General features: G+C 47.0%; 1 protein-coding gene across 1 annotated transcript; it reads right to left on the bottom strand.

Annotated features, from left to right (window-relative positions):
* Positions 1–4110: 4110 nt before the first annotated feature.
* Positions 4111–14541, bottom strand: LOC306975087 (cytochrome P450 2K4-like; the record flags this gene model as incomplete). Its single annotated transcript, XM_079572508.1, has 9 exons — positions 4111–4298; positions 4409–4550; positions 6299–6483; positions 11695–11836; positions 12505–12678; positions 12899–13059; positions 13140–13289; positions 13974–14142; positions 14356–14541. 9 exons carry the CDS (start codon positions 14539–14541, stop codon positions 4111–4113), a joined length of 1497 nt encoding a protein of 498 aa, XP_079428634.1.
* Between the last annotated feature and the right edge of the window lie 7641 nt (positions 14542–22182).

The following is a 22182-nucleotide window of genomic DNA, read 5'->3' as shown; positions in this document are numbered from 1 at the left end:
TAATCACGTCTCTATACCTCACACATTCTCTGCTTGGGACACTGAGATACATCTGCCATGCTTTTGTAGACCACAGCGAAAAGTCTACATCTAAAATAGATCAGTAGATTCTGAAAGTAGCCAGGACGGTTACGTTTGGTCCCTTAGCTGCGATGCTAACATCGATCTTGCTCAATGCTAAGCCGTTAGCTTTGTAAATGACAGCGGAATCACTAATAAAATAACCCAGCGCCTCAGAGCAGTCTCGGGTACAAGGCCGCTGTCTGCCACGATGCCTGTCCTGTGTAAAGAGAGCTGTAGAGCTGTCTCAGTGGAACATGTTGCTAAATAAGTTAGCTCGCTGTGCTTGAACTTTGTTTACGAGGAGCGTTGCGAGTGCATCGATAGTCAAATGACTCAGGCCTGTCAATCAGACCCCGAAACCCCTCCCACCCCTCACCCCTCCCGCGTGCCCCTTAGTCCTCCAGGCAATGCCACTTTTCTGTTGAGATTTTCTAATCTGATGCTCTCAGGCTGAGCCTCTGGAAGGGGGGGTTAGTTACTCTTTAATGAGGGTCGGACTGTTAGCATTGGAGCAGCGCGAGCTACACGTCACCTAAGGGCCGAGTCTACAGTGAAGATCCCGCCCTTATGCCCTTTTTAGGAACATGCTTCGTCAGAGCTGGGGAGGAGGAGTCTGTAAATCCGCCATGACTTCCCCCACGACCGTAGTCATTATGGTAAACGGGGAGGAGTGAGCAGAAGCTGTCCATTTATATATACGGTCTATGTACAAAACACAAGAGCAGCAGTCTGGCCAAAAGTGGATCAAGCAAGAAAGCTGGGTCAAAAGTAAGGCTGCAACGACGCGTCGACCATGTCGACGTAATCGATTACGTAAATACATCGACGCCGTGTTTGTGCGTCGACGCGTCGCTTGTTTACATTTCACTTCCAACATGGCTGCACGTGATGTAGATGCTGCGAGCGAGGGGAAAAAAGCACGCCAAAAGTCGTCAAAAGTGTGGGAGTATGTCCAGAAACGGCCTAATAATGTTGTTGTATGCACTCTGTGTCGAGCGGAAATGGCATATCACAGCAGCACAACTAACTCCCCGGACTCGGGGCATCGGCCACACACTCGTTTAAACTCTCTACTTGTTGTGTCTAGCGGAGAATCAGGACAGTAGTTTTATGGATACACGAGAGTAAAGCCGTGTCTGTGGCCTTTTTGTCTCAAAGAGGAGTTGAATCCACATGGTTCTCACGAGCACAGTAACTTACAGTAACTCTGGTTCTCTGAATGTGCACAGTCTATAACGAATTGGGCGACTCACGGGCTAATTCTCAGTGGTCAGACAGAAATAACCATCAGTGCAGGTTTCAGTTAGTTTTAAATCAGCGGTTCCCAAACTGTGGGTCAGGACCAGAAGTGAGAGAATGGGACCATTTTCCATTTTATAAAGTGGGGAAAATAGACTAGTAGTAAATAAATAAATAAAAGCCATGCCATTTGGAAACATCAATGTTTTTTTCTTCATTTCAAATGAAAAGATAATCGGTAAAATGAAAAATAATCTATAGATTAATTGAAAAAATAATGTGCTGTTGGTGGTGAGCTACATGAGTAGCCACAGTTTCCCCTGGGGCATAGATTAATCGAAGAAATAATCTATAGATTAATCGTTAGAAAAATCGTTAGCTGCAGCCTTAGTCAAAAGGCTGTGTACCGAGGCCGCTACGCCTATATAACGGTCAAAGGGTCACACCATGATTCTCCTGGTCCGAGAAGCACTTTTTGTTCAAGTTTACATTCAGGGATCTGCACCTTTGTTACGGTTGGTAACGCACCTGTGTTTGTTAAAGCTAATAAGCTTGTTTATGTTTGGAAGTGCCGAGACAACGCAAAAAGTGGCAAAAGTGGGCGGGGCGGAATAAGGTAAACTGTGGCTGCTGCGGTTGGGGAGGTGTGATGCGTAATGGCGCAGAGCACCATGGAGAGCCTTTGGCACAGCTGGACGTTCAGTTCCTCCACAGGTGTGGCAGGGCTGAACACCTGGGGCTATTTGCCCGAACATATATTGCAGTTGGGGTTAATTTTGCAAGTTTGTGATTCATTTCTTTACGTTTGACTTTTGAATCGTCATCACGGTTGGTCAGATACACTATGTAACTATACAGTTGTTTCTGAATCGGGTTAAATGTAATGTACATACCCTCAATGGGAGCTTGGGGGCGCTGTTTTAGTAGACGTCTTATATGATCGTAATTCAGGGATAAGACAAACGACCACTTGTGTCGTTTTGTATTGGAGGACAGTCTCGTTATGATGGCTGCTTCACTCACTCGGGCGCATTACATACAAATCCGATCGAGTCGTTTCAAACTTTAAAAGGAGTTCACCACTTCCACCTGAAAACCGAGCTCATTTGTGAAGATCCAGACCCTTGTACGAGGGTACCTGGGTTTGAGTTGGAGTTGAGGCCTGTCTCACATCTTCATTGTAATTGCAGAAATTACCAATAAGGGAAATCAAATGTCAATGTCAACTTTATTTGTATAGCACGTTTACAACAACACTAGGTGCCCAAAGTGCTTCACATACAGGTACACAATATAAAATGACAGTACAAAACAACAAGAGAAGCACACACAATAGAGTTATAATGCAGCTCAACTTGAATTGAACGCCAACGCAAACAAATGTGTTTTAAGGGCAGTCTTAAAGGTTTCTATGGTTGGAGCAGCTCTGACATTTAGGGGGAGACTGTTCCAGAGTTTGGGAGCAGCCACACTAAACGCTCCATCTCCTCGCGTCTTTAAACGGGATCTGGGCACGTTCAAAGGCAGCTGGTTCGCAGACCTTACTGATCTGACTGGGGCATAAACAGACAAAAGCTCAGAGAGATACTCAGGAGCAGATCCATGAAGACATTTAAACACAAGCATCAAGATCTTAAAGTCAATTCTATAGCTGACGGGCAGCCAATGGAGGGAGGCCAGCACAGGAGTGATGTGTTCCCGCCGCCTCGTCCCTGTCAGTAAATGTGACGCGACGATATAAACATATGAATAACTCGCTCAAAATCGCTGTGCGGAAGATAAACTTACACTTTACCTAGAATTCTAAGCTGGAAGAAGCTGGCTTTTATCACAGAATTCATTTGTTTGTCAAATTTGAAGGTGTTGTCAAAAATTACCCCAAGGTTTCTGGCAGAGGCTCGAAGGTGGGGAGCCAAGAGCGTCATGCAGGTCATTTGCAGATTTGCTGTTGTTAAAAACAATAACTTCTGTCTTTTTCTCGTTAAGACTTAGGAAGTTTTGGGCCAACCAAGTTTTTACTTCTTGCAGACACTTTAAGAGGGATTCAATAGTGTTTGGTTTTGCTGGAATGTACATCTGAACATCATCAGCAAAACAAACAGTTGTCTTTTGGTGATTTATTATAAAGCAGTAGAAAATGAAAGTCTGGTTCTAACAACTTCACTCCCCGCTATACTTCCTTTGTCGACCCTCCTCCCAGAGCAGCGATCTGGGAGAGAAGACACTGGTCTGATAAGAAACCCATAAACACTATGAGGCAGTTTTATGGTTGATCACCAGACCAGTTATCTTTGTATACATTTTCCCACGGGCGACACCTGAGCCTGGTACAAAGGTTCACATACCAAGATGTTTACAACAACACTTCAGTGCACAATAATAGTTTTCATGAAAACTACACAATGAAATCAATTTTCCAGCTCTGCTAAACCATGAAAAGACTTGTAACAAGCAGAGCGGTTTTAAATTCTCTTCTCTGAGCGACAGGAAGCCAGTGATGCAGCGTTCTGGATGTTCTGCAGTCGTCTAACCGACTACATCTGGTTAGACGACTAAATTTGATCATCTCAATTTACTTGATAGAGAAAATTATAATTATTTTTCTTAAGTGCAAATATATCAGGAAATGCCTTTTATTTAGCATTTTAAAGTTAATCTAAATAGAGGTTAAATATTTTGGTTTGTGTATTATTATTAATTTGTATCTGATTCTTTCCTTTTTTGTGATTTTCTTTTTTTCCATAGCAGGGTGTTATATTCACTGACAAGATGTCTGAAGAACACCGATTCAGATTTGTGTTTAGTGATTTAAAGACACGGGACGGCACAGAGTTGGTGAGACGCCGGGCTCAGGGTTATGCCGAAGCGCGGGATCAGCTCCAGTTCCTCCTCGCTGACACCAGGGGGCGGCGTGAAGCGGAAACGCTGCATCAGAGTCACAAAGAAGATGAAGAGCTCCATCCGGGCCAGGCCTTCACCCGGACAAATCCTGCGACCTGCGAGAGGGAGGAGCCACGTTCAAAAGATAATACAAGCTTTCACTTTGAGATAACGGCACATTTACAAATGAATGTGTATCAATAACATCCTTGTTATTAGTTCCCACCTGCGGAGAAAGGCATGAAGGCGTCTCTCGTGACGAACTTCCCGTCTTTGTCGAGGAAGTGAGCGGGATGGAAGCTGTGAGGCTTTTCCCATTGGCTCTCGTCGTAGAGGACCGAGCTGAGGAGGGGGTACACTGTGGTGCCCTACAGGGAGACGAGGTGGGTTAGAACTAGGGCTGCAATGATTCAAGTAAATCAATTGATTAGTAAAAATCCTCTAATCTAATTTTCCCACTTCGATGATTCGCTTAATTAATGTAACTTATTAGAACAGAATGGAATGGGGCCACTTAGCGCCCGGAACTTTCAGCGACGCTCGTTTCCGCACGGTGGCTTCTGCAGAGCGCAGCTGAGTTGTAAACAGCAGAGCAATGGCGGAGCTGTTCACTCAGAGCCGGGCAGAACCAGGTAATCATCGAAACACAGTTCAAACAAGAAGAAATAGCGATGTGAGGCGAAGATCACACTGAGGATAACAAGGCGAAAGGACAAAAATATCCAATACCCCTATGCTACCAATGCAACACCAGGAGCGACATTATCATTGATTCAACAGCAGAATGTGAGACACACTCATTGTTTGTTTTATTACTTCTAAGTCTCGCGTCAGGCTCAGGTCATTTCTTTGAAACGTCTGTTTCTTGTCATGTTGTTTAGTCGTATTAGCTTTGTTTCCTCCATTAATTCCCAAGGGTCAGTGGTTTGCATTCACAGTAGGGATGCACCGATACCAGTATAGGGTATCGGGCCGATACCACATGCTTGTACTCACTGTCCCGATACCAGAAACCGATAGCACCAAGCTCTCCACTGAGGAGAGAAAATAACAAACAGGAGAATTGTTTAGTGTAAATCCTGATTTTGTTCGGATTATCCCACACAGAAGCAGCTCTCTCCCCCCCCCGCGGCAGATGACCACATGTTTCCCTGTCGTCTTCATCGTTACAAAGGGCATGACCAGCGACTGTCAGGTCAGAAGCACCAGTTCAGTTGTGGATGTTTGTAAAGTGGACGATGAAGCTGATGGTGCGTGAGTTTTGGATAAGTGTCCTGCACCTGCAGCGCGTGTTTAACCGGTCAGCGCTAAACCTGCTCTCTGAGCTCTAACTTCACTAAATAACATCTGAGTCATGAATCTGACAGGCGCATTTTCTTCCTTTCTCCCCCGACTTCATTCGTCTTTGTGGGAAATGTACAAGCGCAGAGATGCTCTTTGTGAAGTGAACAGGCAAAAGAGAGGCTGAATATGTGGATGAGCTTCTTTCACATTTATCATAAAGCGTGAGGTCTGGACAGAACAGCGGCTCAGGGTTTGGTCAGCGTATGTCCCTCAGCTGAGGAGCAGTGGCTGAGCAGAAGTTAGTCATGTTGTTTGAGATGAGCTGGTCTCACATGTAACTCTCTTACTCTGAATCAGGCCTTTGGTCTGGTTTATAGGATTTAGTCCTGCCTTAGCCCTGATATATCATGCTTTGCCCTGGTTTAATCCTGGTTTAGTTCTGAGTTGTCCTAGTTTATTATTAGGCTCTTTATTTTTCTGTATTAATATGTTATTGCAATGTTTCTAAAGCCTAAAATGCTGGAATATAAAACAACTATTGTGTTTAGGTCCAATTCTATTCTATTCAAGCATTGGTGATGATGAAATTATCATTTACTTATCCCAAAAATATGAATACGTTTGGTGGCAGTAGTCGGCTCACCAACTGACCGGCCCAGTGGCCAATGACCTCCCACAAATCTGGCCCAGTGACAAAAGTAATTGAAGAGCCCTGGTTTACAAGATACAGGCTAATGTCGCTAATGCTGCTAAACTAGCCGCTATTGATTATTGGCCTTTAAAATAAATGTGTTTAAATAGAGCCAGGCTCTGCCTTTGCTCTGACACTGACCTTTTTGATGAAGTGTCCCTGGAAGGTGATGTCCTGGGTCGTCCTGTGGGGGAGGGACATGGGGGAGATGTTTGCGATTCTCTGCGTCTCGTGGATGACGGCGTCGGTGAACGGCAGGTCCTTCCTGTCCTCAGTCAGAACCTGGCGACTTCCGATCACTCCGGAGATCTCCTCACGGACCTGGTCTGAGAGACGAGAAAACCAGAAGAAGAATGATTGGTGCGATCAGAACTTGTAGGACTTTCATTTTTAGTCAATCTGCTTTTTCAAAATGATTCTTTAATGCACACAAATCCCATTACTTGCATGTCAGTGTGTAAATCTATGCTCGGCTTTATGTAATACGCACACTTCTCCTGACGCTGCTACTGAGTTAAATATTTTAACGATAAGCACCTTGAAATCTATAGCTTTTGAGGGGGTCCATGTGAAGTGAAGCTCACGTCGATGACTGGATTTGAGTGAAAACTAATACTTACTTAAGGCGAGTAAAGGCTTGAGCTTTAGATACGTTCAACGTTCAGACGTTTCCTGCAGTTGTGTATTTACATCCAACGTCATGTTTTTTACACGTAGCCAGTCAAGGTTTTCTTGAAATATTCGTTGATTTGTGCAAGACGTCCAGAGGCGTAGCTTGCCATTAGGCAAGGCAGGGGGCCCCCTTGGAGGGCCAACAGATTTGACAGAAACGACCAAGAGTATAAAATCACTGCAGCAGCAGTGACGTAGGTGCAACAACAATTGAGCCAAATTCGCCCCTCCCCCACCTGCTTCTCAGAGGAGAGGCATTCCTGTTTGGGGCCCCCTGGTAGCCTTGCTACGCTACTGAAGACCTCGCTCATTCTTAATGGGAAAATAGCAAGAGAGGAAGGACTCCACTGTTTTCTGCCTGTCCTCTGTCGAGAGCGGACGTGTTTTCTGACTTCTCCTGCCCCTGCTTTTATCTGCTGCTGCTAGTGTCTTGTCTGACTTATCTTATTTTTTCTCTGGACTCTCTGCTCGCTGTGCTCCTAAGCCGGCTAACCATGGAATTGATCAACTGGTCTCTCAACGCAATTGACAAGATTTTTTCACAAAGAAATGGGGCAGTGGGGGAGCCTACTTGCCCGGGGGGGGTACATTTCCGGCCGGGTATGGGATCGACTCTTGGAACAAGTGGAAGGTCGTATGTTTATCTATATGGACGTGAAACACACAAGGACTGTGACGTTGGACGGCATGGCGCAGCTGGGGCCCCACCCTGGAGCCAGACCTGGGGTTGGGGCCCGAACGTGAGCATCTGGTGGCCGGGCCTCTACCCATGGGGCCCGGCCGGGCACAGCCCGAAGGGATGACGTGGGCCCGCCCTCCTGTGGACCCACCACCCACAGTGGGATCCGTAGGGGTCGGGTGCGGAGACGACTGGGTGGCAGTCAGAGGCAGGTGCCTCGACGACCTGGTCCGCATGCGCAACTTCTGGCGTTCGGGACTTGGAACGTCACCTCACTGGGGGGAAGGAGCCTGAGCTTGTGCGGGAGGTTGAGAGATACTGGCTAGATATAGTCGGGCTCACCTCCACGCACAGCTTGGGTTCCGGATCCCAACTCCTGGAGAGAGGCTGGACTCTCCATTTTTCTGGAGTTGCCCGCGGGGAGAGGCGGCGGGCTGGGGTGGGTTTGCTCATATCCCCCCAGCTCAGCCGTCACGTGTTGGAGTTCACCCCGGTGGACGAGCCCTACGCCTTCGGGTCGGGGACAGGTCTCTCACCGTTGTCTCGGCCTACGGGCCCAACATCGGTGCAGAGTACCCGGCCTTCTTGGAGTCCCTGGGAGGGGCACTAGATGCTGCTCCGACTGGGGACTCCATTGTTCTACTGGGGGACTTCAACGCCCACGCGGGTAACGACAGTGAGACCTGGGAGGGGGTGATTGGGAAGAACGGCCTCCCCGATCTGAACCCAGCCGGTGTTTTGTTATTGGACTTCTGTGCTAGTCGCAGTTTGTCCATAACGAACACCATGTTCGTGAACCGTGAACCATGTTCACAAGGGTGTCCATAAGTGCACGTGGCACCAGGACACCCTAGGCAGGAGGTCGATGATCGACTTTGTAGTTGTGTCGTCTGACCTCCGGCCGCGTGTCTCGGACACTCGGGTGAAGAGAGGGGCTGAGCTGTCAACCGATCACCACCTGGTGGTGAGCTGGATCCGCTGGCAGGGGAGGAAGCCGGTCAGACCTGGCAGGCCCAAGCGTGTTGTGAGGGTCTGCTGGGAACGTCTGGCGGATCCCTCTGTCAGTGGGGTCTTCAACTCCCACCTCCGGAAGAGCTTCACCCAGATTCCGAGGGAGGTTGGAGACATGGAGTCCGAGTGGACCCTGTTCTCCTCCTCCATTGTCGATGCGGCTGCTCGTAGTTGTGGCCGTAAGGTCTCTGGTGGCTGTCGCGGCGGCAATCCCCGAACCCGGTGGTGGCGCCCGGTAGTAAGGGATGCCGTCAAGCTGAAGAAGGAGTCCTACCTGGCCTTGTTGGCTTGTGGGACTCCGGAGGCAGCTGAGAGGTACCGGCAGGCCAAGCGTGCTGCAGCTCGTGCGGTCACAGAGGCAAAAACTCGGGTCTGGGAGGAGTTTGGAGAAGCCATGGAGGAGGACTATCGGTCGGCCTCGAGGAGATTCTGGAGGTGGGCTCGCCCATCACCGGGGCTGAAGTCACCGAGGTGGTGAGAAAGCTCCTTGGTGGCAGGGCTCCGGGGGTGGATGAGATTCGCCCTGAGTACCTTAAGTCTCTGGATGTTGTAGGACTGTCTTGGCTGACAGGTCTCTGCAACATCGCGTGGCGATCGGGGACAGTGCCCCTGGATTGGCAGACCGGGGTGGTGGTCCCTCTCTTTAAGAAGGGGGATCGGAGGGTGTGCTCCAATTACAGAGGGATCACCCTCCTTAGCCTCCCCGGTAAGGTCTACTCCAGGGTGCTGGAGAGGAGGATCCGGCCGATGGTCGAACCTTGGATCCAGGAGGAACAATGCGGTTTTCGTCCTGGTCGTGGCACACTGGACCAGCTCTATACCCTTCATCGAGTGCTCGAGGGTTCGTGGGAGTACGACCAACCAGTCCACATGTGTTTTGTGGATCTGGAGAAAGCGTTCGACCGCGTCCCTCGTGGTGCCCTGTGGGGGGTGCTCCGGGAGTACGGGGTCCGGGGCCCTCTGTTAAGGGCTGTCCGTTCCCTGTATGACCGCAGCAGGAGCTTGGTTCGCATTGCCGGCAGTAAGTCAGACCTGTTCCCGGTGCGTGTTGGTCTCCGCCAGGGCTGCCCTTTGTCACCGGTTCTGTTCATTACTTTTATGGACAGAATTTCTAGGTGCAGCCAGGGGCCGGAGGGTGTCTGGTTTGGGAGCCTCCGGATCTCATCTCTGCTGTTTGCAGATGATGTTGTTCTGTTGGTGTCAACAAACCAGGACCTTCAGCACGCACTGGGGCGGTTTGCAGCCGAGTCTGTAGCGGCCGGGATGGGGATCAGCACCTCCAAATCTGAGGCCATGGTTCCCCACCGGAAAAAGGTGGTTTCCCCTCTTCAGGTCGGTGGGGAGTCCTTGCCTTGTCATGAGATTTGGGTCATGACCGAAAGGACAAGATCGCGAATACAAGCGGCCGAAATTAGTTTCCTTCGCAGGGTGGCTGGGCGAACCCTTCGAGATCGGGTGAGGAGCTCAGTTACCCGAGAGGAGCTCATAGTAGAGTCGCTGCTCCTTCACGTCAAAAGGAGCCAGCTCAGGTGGCTAGGGCATCTGTTCCGGATGCCTCCTGGTCGCCTCCCGCGGGATGTCCTAGTGGGAAGACGCCTCGTGTCAGGCCCAGGACACGCTGGTGGGACTCTGTCTCCGAGCTGGCCTGGTGTGGCCTCGGGTCCCCCCAGAACAGGTGGAGGAGGTGTGTGTGGATCGGGAAGTCTGGGCATCTCTGCTGAGACTGCTGCCCCCGCGACCCGGCCCCGGATAAACCAGAAGAAAATGGATGGATGGATGGATGGGCTTATGGTAACAGCAAAAGTTGGCAGCAAAAAAGGAGACCCCGCAGCTGTCAACCGAAATCAAAGAACGTTTTGAAGCGGTAAGCGCCAATATGATGGAGTTACAACGGAAAGTAGCGAAAAGTGAGGAACTGATTAAGGACCTTCTCGTTACGAGGAAGGATTACGGAAGATGGATTACATCTTGGCAAAGTCAGGGGAGACGTCTCAGGAGGTCTTGGGACAGATCTCGGGGCTTTGCAGAACTTTGGCTGGACTGAGAAGGCTGCTGCGGATGTCTGAATAATGTTGAAGATCAGTGAAAAATCACATTGATTTACTTAAAGTTAAAAAACTGAAAAATTTTACCCTCCATGGAACACAGGAGAGCAGCTGGGCGTTATCTTTCCTGTGCAATGTCTACATCCCACACCAAGGCCAAGCCACGGGGGGAAGGACTGATAGAACTGATGCCGGGCTGATACACAGACAAACATTTCAAGGTTTTTCTGCAGAGAAGCCTCATACTGCACAACACGAACCTCTGAGTCCGCCTCATACTAGCCCGTCACCACCCCTCCCTTTTGTACCGAAGAAAAATTTACACCATGCTTTCTGCACGTACTGTGTATCATCCAAAAATGTGTTTAATGTGTGCGTATGTGCTTAAGACTTGCTTTATTTTTTTCTGTAATTTTCGAAGAAAAGAGTAGTGCGCACTGAATGGGTGCTGCTGCCTGATGCTCTCTCATCAAATATAATTTCTCCATCTGTGAGATCAATAAAGTATCTATCTGTTGACAATTTCAAGTCGTTGTTGAAAACGCACCTCTTTGCACTGGCTTTTAATCCAAGCTGAGCTAGACATTTGATTATGCTGCAGTTTTTATTTTTTGTACATTGTTGAAGTAATATGTTTTTTGTGTGTCTGTATTTTTGCACTGAATATGGAAAGCACTTTGGGGCAGTACTCTGTTTTTAAAACTTCTGGAGATCACACTCGGAAATAGGTATAGGAATTGAGAACCGGTTCAATCCATCAGAACCGTGTGTCTCCATTAACGAAGCCTCTCATCGATTCATTTGCATTGCAGCCTCTTTATATAATAAACCTGCAGGTGTGGAGCCGCTGCAGATCCACGCACCACTTTCACTTCATCACCTAAAGTGTTGACTTTTAGGATCAGTGCTGCACGTCGTAACAAGTCCATCTGAATCTGTCCTCTCTATAAACGCTCATAAACGTGCGGCTGCTACAAAGAACCAAAACAGAGTACACGTGCTGAAACCTGTGCTTCTGTGCGCGTCGCCCGGATCATTCAGAAACTCCGGCACCAAGCTTTTTCAACCTTGTCCGTCAAAACGAGGAGAGAAATGACCCCTCGCAAACCCCCGGATGTGGTGCGTATTACCCTGTAAGTGTGGGTACTTGGCCATGATGAGCAGGGCCCATCTCAGCGTGGTGGCCGTGGTTTCTGTGCCGGCGCCGAACAGCTGCATAACTGTCTGCAGCAGGTTGTCCTCGTCGAACGGACTGTTGGGAACTCCCTCCTCCTGAAGGACAACACATCGATACAGAACTGAATGTAGAGAATGTAGGTTCCAAAAAGGTTCATTTGGTGTTCTTCTGTTGAACTTGTGAAATGCTTCACTTTCTCAGACCAGTGTTGTTTTATTCATACCAGATTATTTTTGACCACTCTCTTTCTGCAGTCTGCCTGAGTTGGTCACATGTTGCTGTGACGTGTCCTGTCAGGTTCTGGCGCTGTTTTTAAAGGAGGCAACTAAAATTCTGAAACATGGCCCCGAGACAGTAAACCGGGATGAGGGGGCTTTTATGCTTTCGCACACCTGGGACATTGTACGGTTGGAAAACAGATCCACAACCTGTGTAAATCAGCTGACAAGACACATTACAGCAACATCACTGGACGTGTAGGGCGCGGCGGATATATGCTTCTTATAGCAGGCTGAGGGCACCATCTGTCTGACTTCTTCAGGTCGGTGTCCCAGGTGTGAGTAAGTTGATATGCCCCGTCGTCCCGGTTCACAGTCTGCAGATGGCACTGTCAGCCTGCTGCTACAAGCAGGAAGACCGAGCCAAAAACTGTCAGGTATGAAACAACACACAGGTCTGGCTATAAGAACATATTAACTTTATATTTTTCACTCGTATGTGCTTTTGTCTTAAGGACGGCTGGAAAGTCAGAAAAACCGCTGACCTTTTTCTGTTGAACCAAAAACGAGTCCACGAACCCCCGACACATTTGGGGGTTGAGCGTCTCCCTCAAGTTCTTGAAAAACTGCCTTTGTTGATTCTCGGTCTTTACTCTTAGCTTTCTAAATTCATTCCTCTTTGGCACCAGACGTCCGAGCCACGGGAACATGTTATAAATCTAAAACAAAAGTAAGTATTTAGCTAGTACTTACTCACAACATGTAACAATGTTAAAAGCTTTAACCTCTCAACCCCCACCTGAACTGAGCACATTTTCTGCAGTTTGGCTTTAGCTTTTAGATTTGGGTAATGCCGAACTGGAGAAAATACACTTGGTTCAGGCGGTGAGTAAGAGGTTAAAAAAGTCAATATAGCACAATGTCTCCTCTGAAGATTACCTGCACTGATGGAGACCCAATGATCTGTGCGACTCTGTTGGTGTCATTGACTAAAGTTATGAACTTAGGGTCGTCATACTCAAAGCGACTCCCGTAGACCATGGAGCAGATTATATTGGAGACTGCCTGGTTCATTGGCTGTCTGGTGTGGAACGGTTTTCCTATCAAGTACATGAATAGTTAAAGGTTTGCTCATATGGGTCCAGTGGTGACTTGAGGTGTGAAGATTTCAAAGTCTCACCTTTAAAGTTCTTGAAGACGTCGCAGAGATACTGGGCCTCCTCGGTGATCTTGTCCTCGCACGCTCTCCTCCCCATCCCATAGTCTCTCAGGTTCGTCAGGACAAAGCGCCGCACCTCCCTCCACGGCTCGCCGTTGGACCACATCACTCCTGAACAGAGCAAAAAACATCACCTGCTTGAAGAGTGTCTTGTTTTTCCCGGTGCGCGTGATTGACAAACGGGATCAACCAATTAGAGAAATGCTGGATTTGACGCAGGAAGAGATAACCAGTGTTTCATGCCTCCACAGAGCTCCAGAGACTGTCAAGCAGAATATCAATCATTTTGACTTTGATTTGAGAATGAATTGCAACCGGGGAAGCAGCGACATGCTGCTGTTAATTCATCAAACCACAGAAACATAGAGAGAAATTATTAAAAACAAATGAGCGCTAACTTTTAACACATAATGTCATTAGGCTAAAGTAAAAAGCCGCTCATGTTCATGTATAATAAAAGCTGTGTGTGGCACAAGGACAGAACCCGGCTGGTGATCATAAAGGGAAGGTGTCATGTTCAACTGCCCCTGTGAACTAAAACGGAAACTCAATTTAAGTAGTGCTGCTGGTTAGACTAATAGTGTGGCTACACTAGCCCTGATTATGTGACATTTTGGGTCAGCCTTGAGATAATTGGCGGATTTGGGCTCGGATAGCAATATATAAGCAAGACTGAAAAATGTGGTTTCTGCAGGCGCTTAAATGGAGACACAATGTGGAAAAAATAAATTAAGGTGTGTTGAGAAATTGCGCCTTGAAGTTACAATTTCCCAAATATATTTCGGCGTTTGTTACCAAGTTTGCCTTTCTTCAAAGATTTTCTGAAAATGGCCATTGGGTCTCTGTCTCCAAACACCTCGGCGTTGTCCACCAGACCCTCCTTCACCGTTTTATATCCCGCCAGAACCACCACCTTCTTGGGACCCAGCCACACCGTGAACACCGAGCCGTACTGCTGAGAAAGCTGTGGGACCAAAGAAACGGACATCAGGATTCATGCAACAAAAGCTGGCTTCTGGTGAGGTTTAAAATCCGAGTCGACAGCGGTGGCCCAGGTCATTTCAAGGACACAACAATTTCAGTTCTGCTTTCATCAAGACTTAAAACGTTTTCACTCAAAGTCTCTACTGTAAAAACTGGGAGCAGGGCGTCCATATAGCAAAATATCTATCTTCACCTCCATCAGTGTGTTGTAGGGCTGCTTCAGATCCAGCTGCAGGAGGTTTCCCACCACGGGAAAAGGCCTGGGTCCCGGCGGTCCCTGGTCTGATCCCAGTCCATAGAACAGGTAGAACAAGAGCAGGACCAGGACTGCCCCGAGAACCGTCCCGGGACTGGAGAGGAGCACGTCAGTGAAGCCCATCTCGCCTTCTCTCTGGTGAGCTGTGAACAGGAGACTTTAAAGCATCTGTCCATAAATGACTGTATGAGCAGAAAGAGGTGTTGTTTCTGGGAGGGAGATAACAACGCTGAGGTGGAGACCCTTACCCTTCACATTATCTCACAGACGGTCATGTGATTTTTGAGAATGTGTACCTTATACTTGAGTAGTATTTTTGTTGAGAACTTTAAAATGTTTTGACTCCATTGGCTCTTGCAGGTCTAGTTTCTGCAATGTCTTCGAGACCTTTCCGGGTACCATAACAAAGAGACTCCATACAACTCTTTGAAATCTCCTCTGTATCCGACAGGTCTCGGAGACAAAATAACAACAAATAGTGTTCGCAACGTTGCCACGGCTGCACCGTAGACCTCTCGGAGGCCACTGAAATCTAACCTGTTCTTTTTCACCATTTCAAACATCTCCGTGACCAGCGGTAACTCCAGTTTCCAACAAGTCTCTAGACCGGTGACATAGGCGCAGTCAGAGTTGCGGAGATAGGCCCTTTTGCGGAGACTTGATGTGGCTGTAATACTTAACAGGCCATAACCCTCAAAGGTCATTGAGCCATTGCTCAATGTGTGCAGAGGTGAGACAGTTCATGAGGTCAGAACTGTTGGTCAATCTTTATGGACTCCTTGCCTGGCTAACACCAGACTACTGTGCACTCGAATCATTTCCAACTGCACAACAGTCTGGGGACCATGGCCGAAATTTTCGCATGGATTTGGGAACCAATCACAGAACGAGGAGGGACCGCAAGGCCATGACGCACTATTCAATATACGGAAGCTTGTTGTTTATTTACGGATCCAACATGACAGCAGCAGATGCGACCCAGGTTTTGGGCCTGATGAGCAGATTATATTGTTCCAGGAAAACAGGAAAATTAATGAGACAGGTGAAGTTTCTCAATGCCTCGCTTCTGCCATTTAATTAATACATTCACATGTATAATAAACAGTTTCACAACTGTATCTAGTATGCAAAAATATGCAATAAACTGTCCTTTGTGTAAAGTAATTTTAAATTACTTTCATCACAATGACATTTTAACTTTTTTACTTTGAATTCACAATATATGAATTACCTGTTTTTACCTTTTAGCTATTTATCTCTCTTATTTATTCCTCTCTTTTAACCAAAATACTGTTTTAATATTCACAGCCCGACTGTTAGCTTTGCCAGGGACGTGCACAGATGGTGGTGCTCAAGCACCTGCCCCTTTGCCCTATGCCCTTTAAGTGCCCTTCTCAAGACCATTTTTTCCCCCCTACCCAATATGAAGTATTATTTCTTTCATTGTTCTTAGATATTTGCCCTACTGAGCCAACATGTGCTGAAAATACAGTTTTAATGTTCAACAACTTCAAATCGCGCTTCATTTCTCCTCTGCCTCTCGAGCCGCGGCGGCGCTGACGCTCCTGATCAATAAAGGGCGTTTCCCCCGTTTGAGAAGATGGTACAGCCCATCCCTGTGAGACGCGGGAGTAACGCCGGGCTCACACCTAGAGCGGCGGGAGAGCGGAGAGCGGCGAGCTTCCATTCATTCCCTACGCTGCCTGGCGACCGGAAAGAAGCCTCCGGAAATCCACAGGAGAGCGGCGAGATACGGGCGGCCGGGGCGGAGACTAGCACTAAAAAAAAAATTCAACGCTATGCAAATACAGAGCCATTTCCGGCGGCGGCTCCAACCACAGAACAAGATCTGACAGACACCTGTGTGCAATTGGCTCATGCGCAAAAGCTGCGTCTCAAACCCACCTCCACCTGCTCCTGCACACGGGGGGCTGGCCAAGGAAGTAGAGCAAGCTGAGCCACGGAAAGCGTTTTTTTCCCCGCTTGGTGTGAGCCCGGTGTGAAGTAGACGAAGTAAATTCGATAACTTTATGAACGAGCCAGCGCGACATGACGGGATTATTAACGCCGCATAGGGAATGAATGGAAGCTCGCCGCTCTCCTCTCTTCCGCCGCTCTAGGTGTGAGCCCGGCGTAAAGGGAATGGAAACGAAAGGGCCGTCAGAGCGAGGACGTCAGCGCCGCCGCGCGTGTCGAGACCGTCCGGAACAGCGGCAACAAGTCAGTAACTTAAGCGGTTCTGTTTTGTCGTGCTATAAAATGTTCTGAAAATGAGCTGTATTATTCAGACTAAGTCAGGGCTGAGGGTAGACCAGGGCCAGAGCAGAGTGAGCTGAACCAAGGACACAGAAGGGAGAGGAGGAGAGAGAAGGGTGAGGAGCTGCCTGGGTTCTGGACACTGCATCTGTGGGAGGAACACAGGAACATGAACAGCCCAGGATTATTTTTTATTCAAGATATTTTTGACAAACCAGATATTTTAAGTGCAGGCTATGGTACCTTTGCTTACTTATCTGTATTTGTGCTAATCTTGAGTGCAGAGCAATGTGATAGTCCTACATCGTCCTCTAAAGTCTAGTTTATTATTAGGTCAACATAATTGGACATGTTAATCAATGGTCTGTTTGTGTCACTAGTGACAGAAAAAAAAATCACCTTTTTTTTTGGGGGGGGGTAGCTTCCCCTTCCGCACACCTGCACAAGTTTAGCCAGAGACACAGAGAGCGGTTAGTCACATACACACTCATTTTACAAAAGGTAAGTATTCGTCAAGTGGTTGAAGTATGTAGTTTCGAAAGGTAGGGCTGCTGTGAGTTTAGCCAGAGACTCAGGCCGTTCCTCAATCTGTGTACTTGTGTGGACTTCTGTGCTCGTGGACTCGTGAAACGTCATCACGCGCGGCCCAAATCCTGTTCCAATTCAAAGTTCGCTTCTCAGCAAGTTTGCTGTAAATCCCCGGATGAGAACTTGCTCCGCCTGTTTTACCCAGGATGCATCAGAGGAGACTTGTGTGTCTCCGGCAGCTATATTTCCCACAATCCGTTTGGTTTTGAGCACGTGGCTCACCGCGAGCCCCCGCCTGCAGTGGCCCCTCCTCCTCAGCACCGAGCCTCCAGCTGAACTACAGCTGATCGTGAGCATGTAAATAAACGCGGAGATGTTCCCGGTTTAAGAGTCTTTTCTCCTCAGAGACGCGTCTCCTGCTCAAGATGGTTTTCTGAGCAGAAGTGTGGAAACAACTTTGAACATGCTTTCATTTTCTCACAACATCAGCAACAGTTTCATTTAAGTCTTATCGTCATGAACAGGTCATTGAGGACAAATGCATTTTACCTTTACATTGTTTTATTAAGGGGGCGCTGCAGACACATCTTTATATGGGAACTTCAAAAACAGTTACATATTTTAAAGTCTAAATTGTTTGTTCATTTTTCAGAATAATTTGCCCCAAACAAGTTCATATTTGACCTATTTGTTTTAATTATTGTTTCAGTTTGCACATCAGATTTTTTAATGACTTTCCACATAACGCCTTATTTATAGGCTATGATTGTGAAAAAAAAAGAAAAAAAAAAGTGAAATTGTCTAAAATGTAAAAAAGTATCTTTTTTTTATTGCAAAAGTGTATCATTTATGTCTTTAAAACATATTTCCACTTCGACTGCAGTGTCACCCTTTTAATTTCATTTGAGCTGATTTAATGTTATAAAAGCTCACAGCCCTGTGTTCAGGAGCCACTTCCTGTGACGTCATCGAGTTCACTCGTTCCAAACGCTGAAAAAGCCGAGTCCACACTCGTGAACTCCTCAAGTCCGTTCTCAGAGTCTGTACCCGCAAGTCCGTACCCCGGAGTTCACAAGTACGGAGTCTGCAGTCTGAGAACTGAGAAACGGCCACAGAGAGACAGAGTGGTGTGCGCCTGCTGCTAAAGTCAAGTTCCCTGAGCTGATTCCCAACACCTGTGCTGCCACACCAAGACACGCCCACAGCACACACAAACACAAACACAAAGAGGAGGAGGTGGGGATACAGCTCTACCAGGTTACACCTGCCCCTCAAAATGTCTGTGCACGACACTGAGCTTTGCTACGTCTTAGCTCATCTCCGTCTAGCGCAGCTCATGCATTGTATGGTACATGTATACTGACAGGCTTGGCTTTAGCTTCTAACTTTTTTTCAGTATGCTTTTTTCAAAACTAACACATCTTATCTCTCTGCCAATGGCATTTAAACACATTACACAATGTCAGGATACCAACAGGAGCTTATATTATCCACAAAAAAGAGCTTTCAAATAAAATGTACACACAAAAAATGGCGCCCGCGGCATCGCCTTGACTTAGCTTTTTCACGTCTTTTCACGTGCTCAAAATTGAACAAAAATGCAGTGTTTACCGACTGATTTATAAAGTTACATTTAGCTATGTTTCTTATAAGTATTTTCCGACCCTTTTGATGTGGTTTATGCTGTTACTGTCATGTCTGGTGTTTAAGTTCTTGTTTTGTGTTATTTAGTCACTTGCCTCGCTAGTCTCCACATTTGATATTCTGAGATTGTGAGTGATTACAAAGAAATGTCCAACCCGTCACACAGTTCAGCTGTAGACCAGTGGTTCCCAACCCTTTCCAAAAACTATGGCCACTACAAATGAGTAAAAGAATGAAGGCTAAAAAAAATTTCAAACAAACTGCAATTGGAGTGTTTGATGCACCCGCGCTCCTTTCTTATAAAGTACGACAATATTTTCGCTGAACTCGGGGAACAGGATTCAAGAGACAGTGGAATAATTATTGAGAAATATTAGGGGTTCAGCTCTAACGGTTTGGTTCACGGTGCAGGACCCGTGGTTTGGTGCATCACGGTAGTGAACAATAAAAAAAATAATGAGAAGGTTTTGAACTGAAATAGCCTAATGATCGTTGTTAGACAGTATTTATAACCTTACAATAAAATTGGCAATGCTTTCAAAGCTGCTTTAGAATAAAATGTACCTCTGGGCTCACAATACGTGAAAGCAAAATAGAAAACAAATGGTCCAGCAGCACAGGAAAAAAAAAAAGAAAAAAAACTACGCAGTGCAGGCCATGCGCTCGCGCTCGCACACACCCACACACACGCACACATCGCCCTGTTTGGATGCGCGCGCACACATACATACACACACGCGAACACACACACACGCGCGCACACACACACACACACACACGCACGCACACACACACATCGCCCTGTCTGGATGCGCGCGCACACATACATACACACACGCGAACACACACACACGCGCGCACACACACACACACACACACCCACACACACGCACACATCGCCCTGTTTGGATGCGCGCGCACACATACATACACACACGCGAACACACACACACGCGCGCGCACACACACACATCGCCCTGTCTGGATGCGCGCACACGCACGGCAGTCAGATCTCGTGCACTCGCGTTTGTGTGACAGCGGGTTGTCCTCGGACAGCAGCACCACGGTCCATATGGACCCGTGGCCAATGCCCGCGGCCGGTGGGACCGTCACGTGGGGGCCGGCCGCGGATGTACCACGCACACACTCAGTAGCCTACTGTCGCCAGGCTTCCTGGTGTTCCCAAACGGTCTCCCATCCCAGTTCTAACCAGGCACTTCACTGCTTAGCTTCAAAGTCGGTATGGGAAATAAACATGGCGGCGCCCAGGCGGCGGCCATTGAGATAGCGTTTTCTATAATAGATTCTGTTTTATTTTGAAATCTTACTTTTTGTTTCTCGTTTCAGACTTCCTTCCTGCCCTTCCCTGTTTCCCCGTCTGTGTGATTACCTGCCTCCTCCCTAATGTGTTACACCTGTTGTCTTTGCCCTCCTCGCCCCTTTAGTATATATTGTCTGAGTCTTCCCCTTTGTCAGATTGTCTTTGTCCTTGTGCAGGTAATCATGTCATTTTGTTCTCGTATGTTTTAAGTTTTTGACACTTGTGTTTCTTTGTCCTTGTGCAGCTCCTGTGGGAATTCTTTGTTTGCTTCCTTGTTTTTGACCACGGCAATAAAAGATTTTGAGCCACGCATTTGGGTCTCTGTGCTAAACGTGATAGTTACTAACCTGGAAAACAGGAAAATTAATGAGACAGGTGAACTTTCTCAATGCCTGCTTCTGCCGTTTTGAAGAAGGAGGGCCTATGACAGGGGTGGCCAACTAGTCAGAGACCAAGAGCCGAAATTGTCAACCTTGATCCTGTGAAGAGCCACAAAGTCACCGACCATTAGCGCGATCCCGGGGCTTTAGTTTATTGTGATTAAATAGAATGTGACCGTTTTATTTAATCACAATAAACTATCATTTTATGCCTGGCCTTTTTCTTTTTTTTTTAATAATTGTGTTAGATTGAATGGTTTACTCCTCACCAAGATTGAAATACATGTATATTAACTGAAATTTTGTGCTTTCTGCTCTGACTGAGACAGAATTAGATTTTTTTTTTTTTTTTTTAATGCTGGGGTGTGTTTGTATGTGGGGCCCTGCCCACTGAGCCCCCTTCTCTGATTCGCCCCTGGCCTGTGCGCTCAGTGCCTGCAGCTCGGTCCTGATTGGACTGTGCAGAGAACGCACTCTCGGCTGCACAAAGTTCATAAACTTTAATCAGGAGCCTCTGGACGTCTGAGAATCTGTTTTAAGTTGTATTTGTTACAGTTTCAGTCACATGTGAAAGAAAAGTCATGACTTTGCGTATTTCCGCGTTACGATGCCGCGCTTCACTTCATACGCTTCGTTAGAGCTCCGCTTTTTTCCATTTCCTAATTTAGATCTTTTTCTGTGAATATGAGGCCAAATTACATCAAAGAGTAGCTAATCAGAAACCTGAAAAGCAGAAGCTGATCCCAGTGCCACGATCTGCCTGACTGTTGTTTAACCGACATCCTGCTGTGAGTGAGGCTGCACAGGCACCTTTTACACACCGCCTCCAAAAGGAGGGAGATACAGACTCTCATTCATGTTTGTAGAGATGGAAACGGTCTGTAGGACGATGGTTGGATTTTTGGTCAAAGACTGTTACAGTTTATGGGAAATATTTAACAATTATTTTGCAAAGAGCTGCATTGTATTAAACATATCCAATCATGCAAAGAGCCGCACTCTGATTGGCCAAGAACCGCGTGCGGCTCGAGAGCCGCGGGTTGGCCACCCCTGGCCTATGACCTCACAATACCGGCTCACGAAGTAATGCGCCACCTTCTGGCGTGGGTGTGTAACTACAACTAAAACAAAGTTATTACACGAAATCAGCGTTGTCCTAAAACCAAACAAATAATAATGGGAATACACATTACCAGGGGCGGAGCTAGACACTCCAATCATCAGGGGCTTAGCCCATAAAAATTTTTGGATCGTGGACAGAAATCCACCTGCGATGGTGCATATATTTTGAAAAATACAATAAAATTAAGCAGTTTTTTTTAACAAGCCCTACAGGACTGTAGCCTCATAATAATGATGGCTTACACTTGTATTTATTTATAGAAGTTTGTGCAAGCAGGGCCACAGCCAGGGTTTTAGAAGTAATAAGATGAAATCATATTTATGTGGGGGGTGTGGGGGTCCTCACAGATGTAATTTAGTGCAATTTGGTGTATTTTAGATGAACATATTCTATTTTAATCTCTTATTATACAATGATAAAAAAAAAAAATAGGCTAGATTATTACTTTATATATAATTTTAAAACACTCACAATTTTAAGCTGGTAATCCTTTCGGTAATTTTATTATATTT

The sequence above is a fragment of the Gobius niger genome, assembly GCF_951799975.1.
Source record: "Gobius niger genome assembly, chromosome: 15".
NCBI lineage: Eukaryota > Metazoa > Chordata > Actinopteri > Gobiiformes > Gobiidae > Gobius > Gobius niger.
The sequence above is the reverse complement of the archived record's forward strand: the minus strand, read 5'-3'. Positions and strand labels throughout refer to the sequence as shown.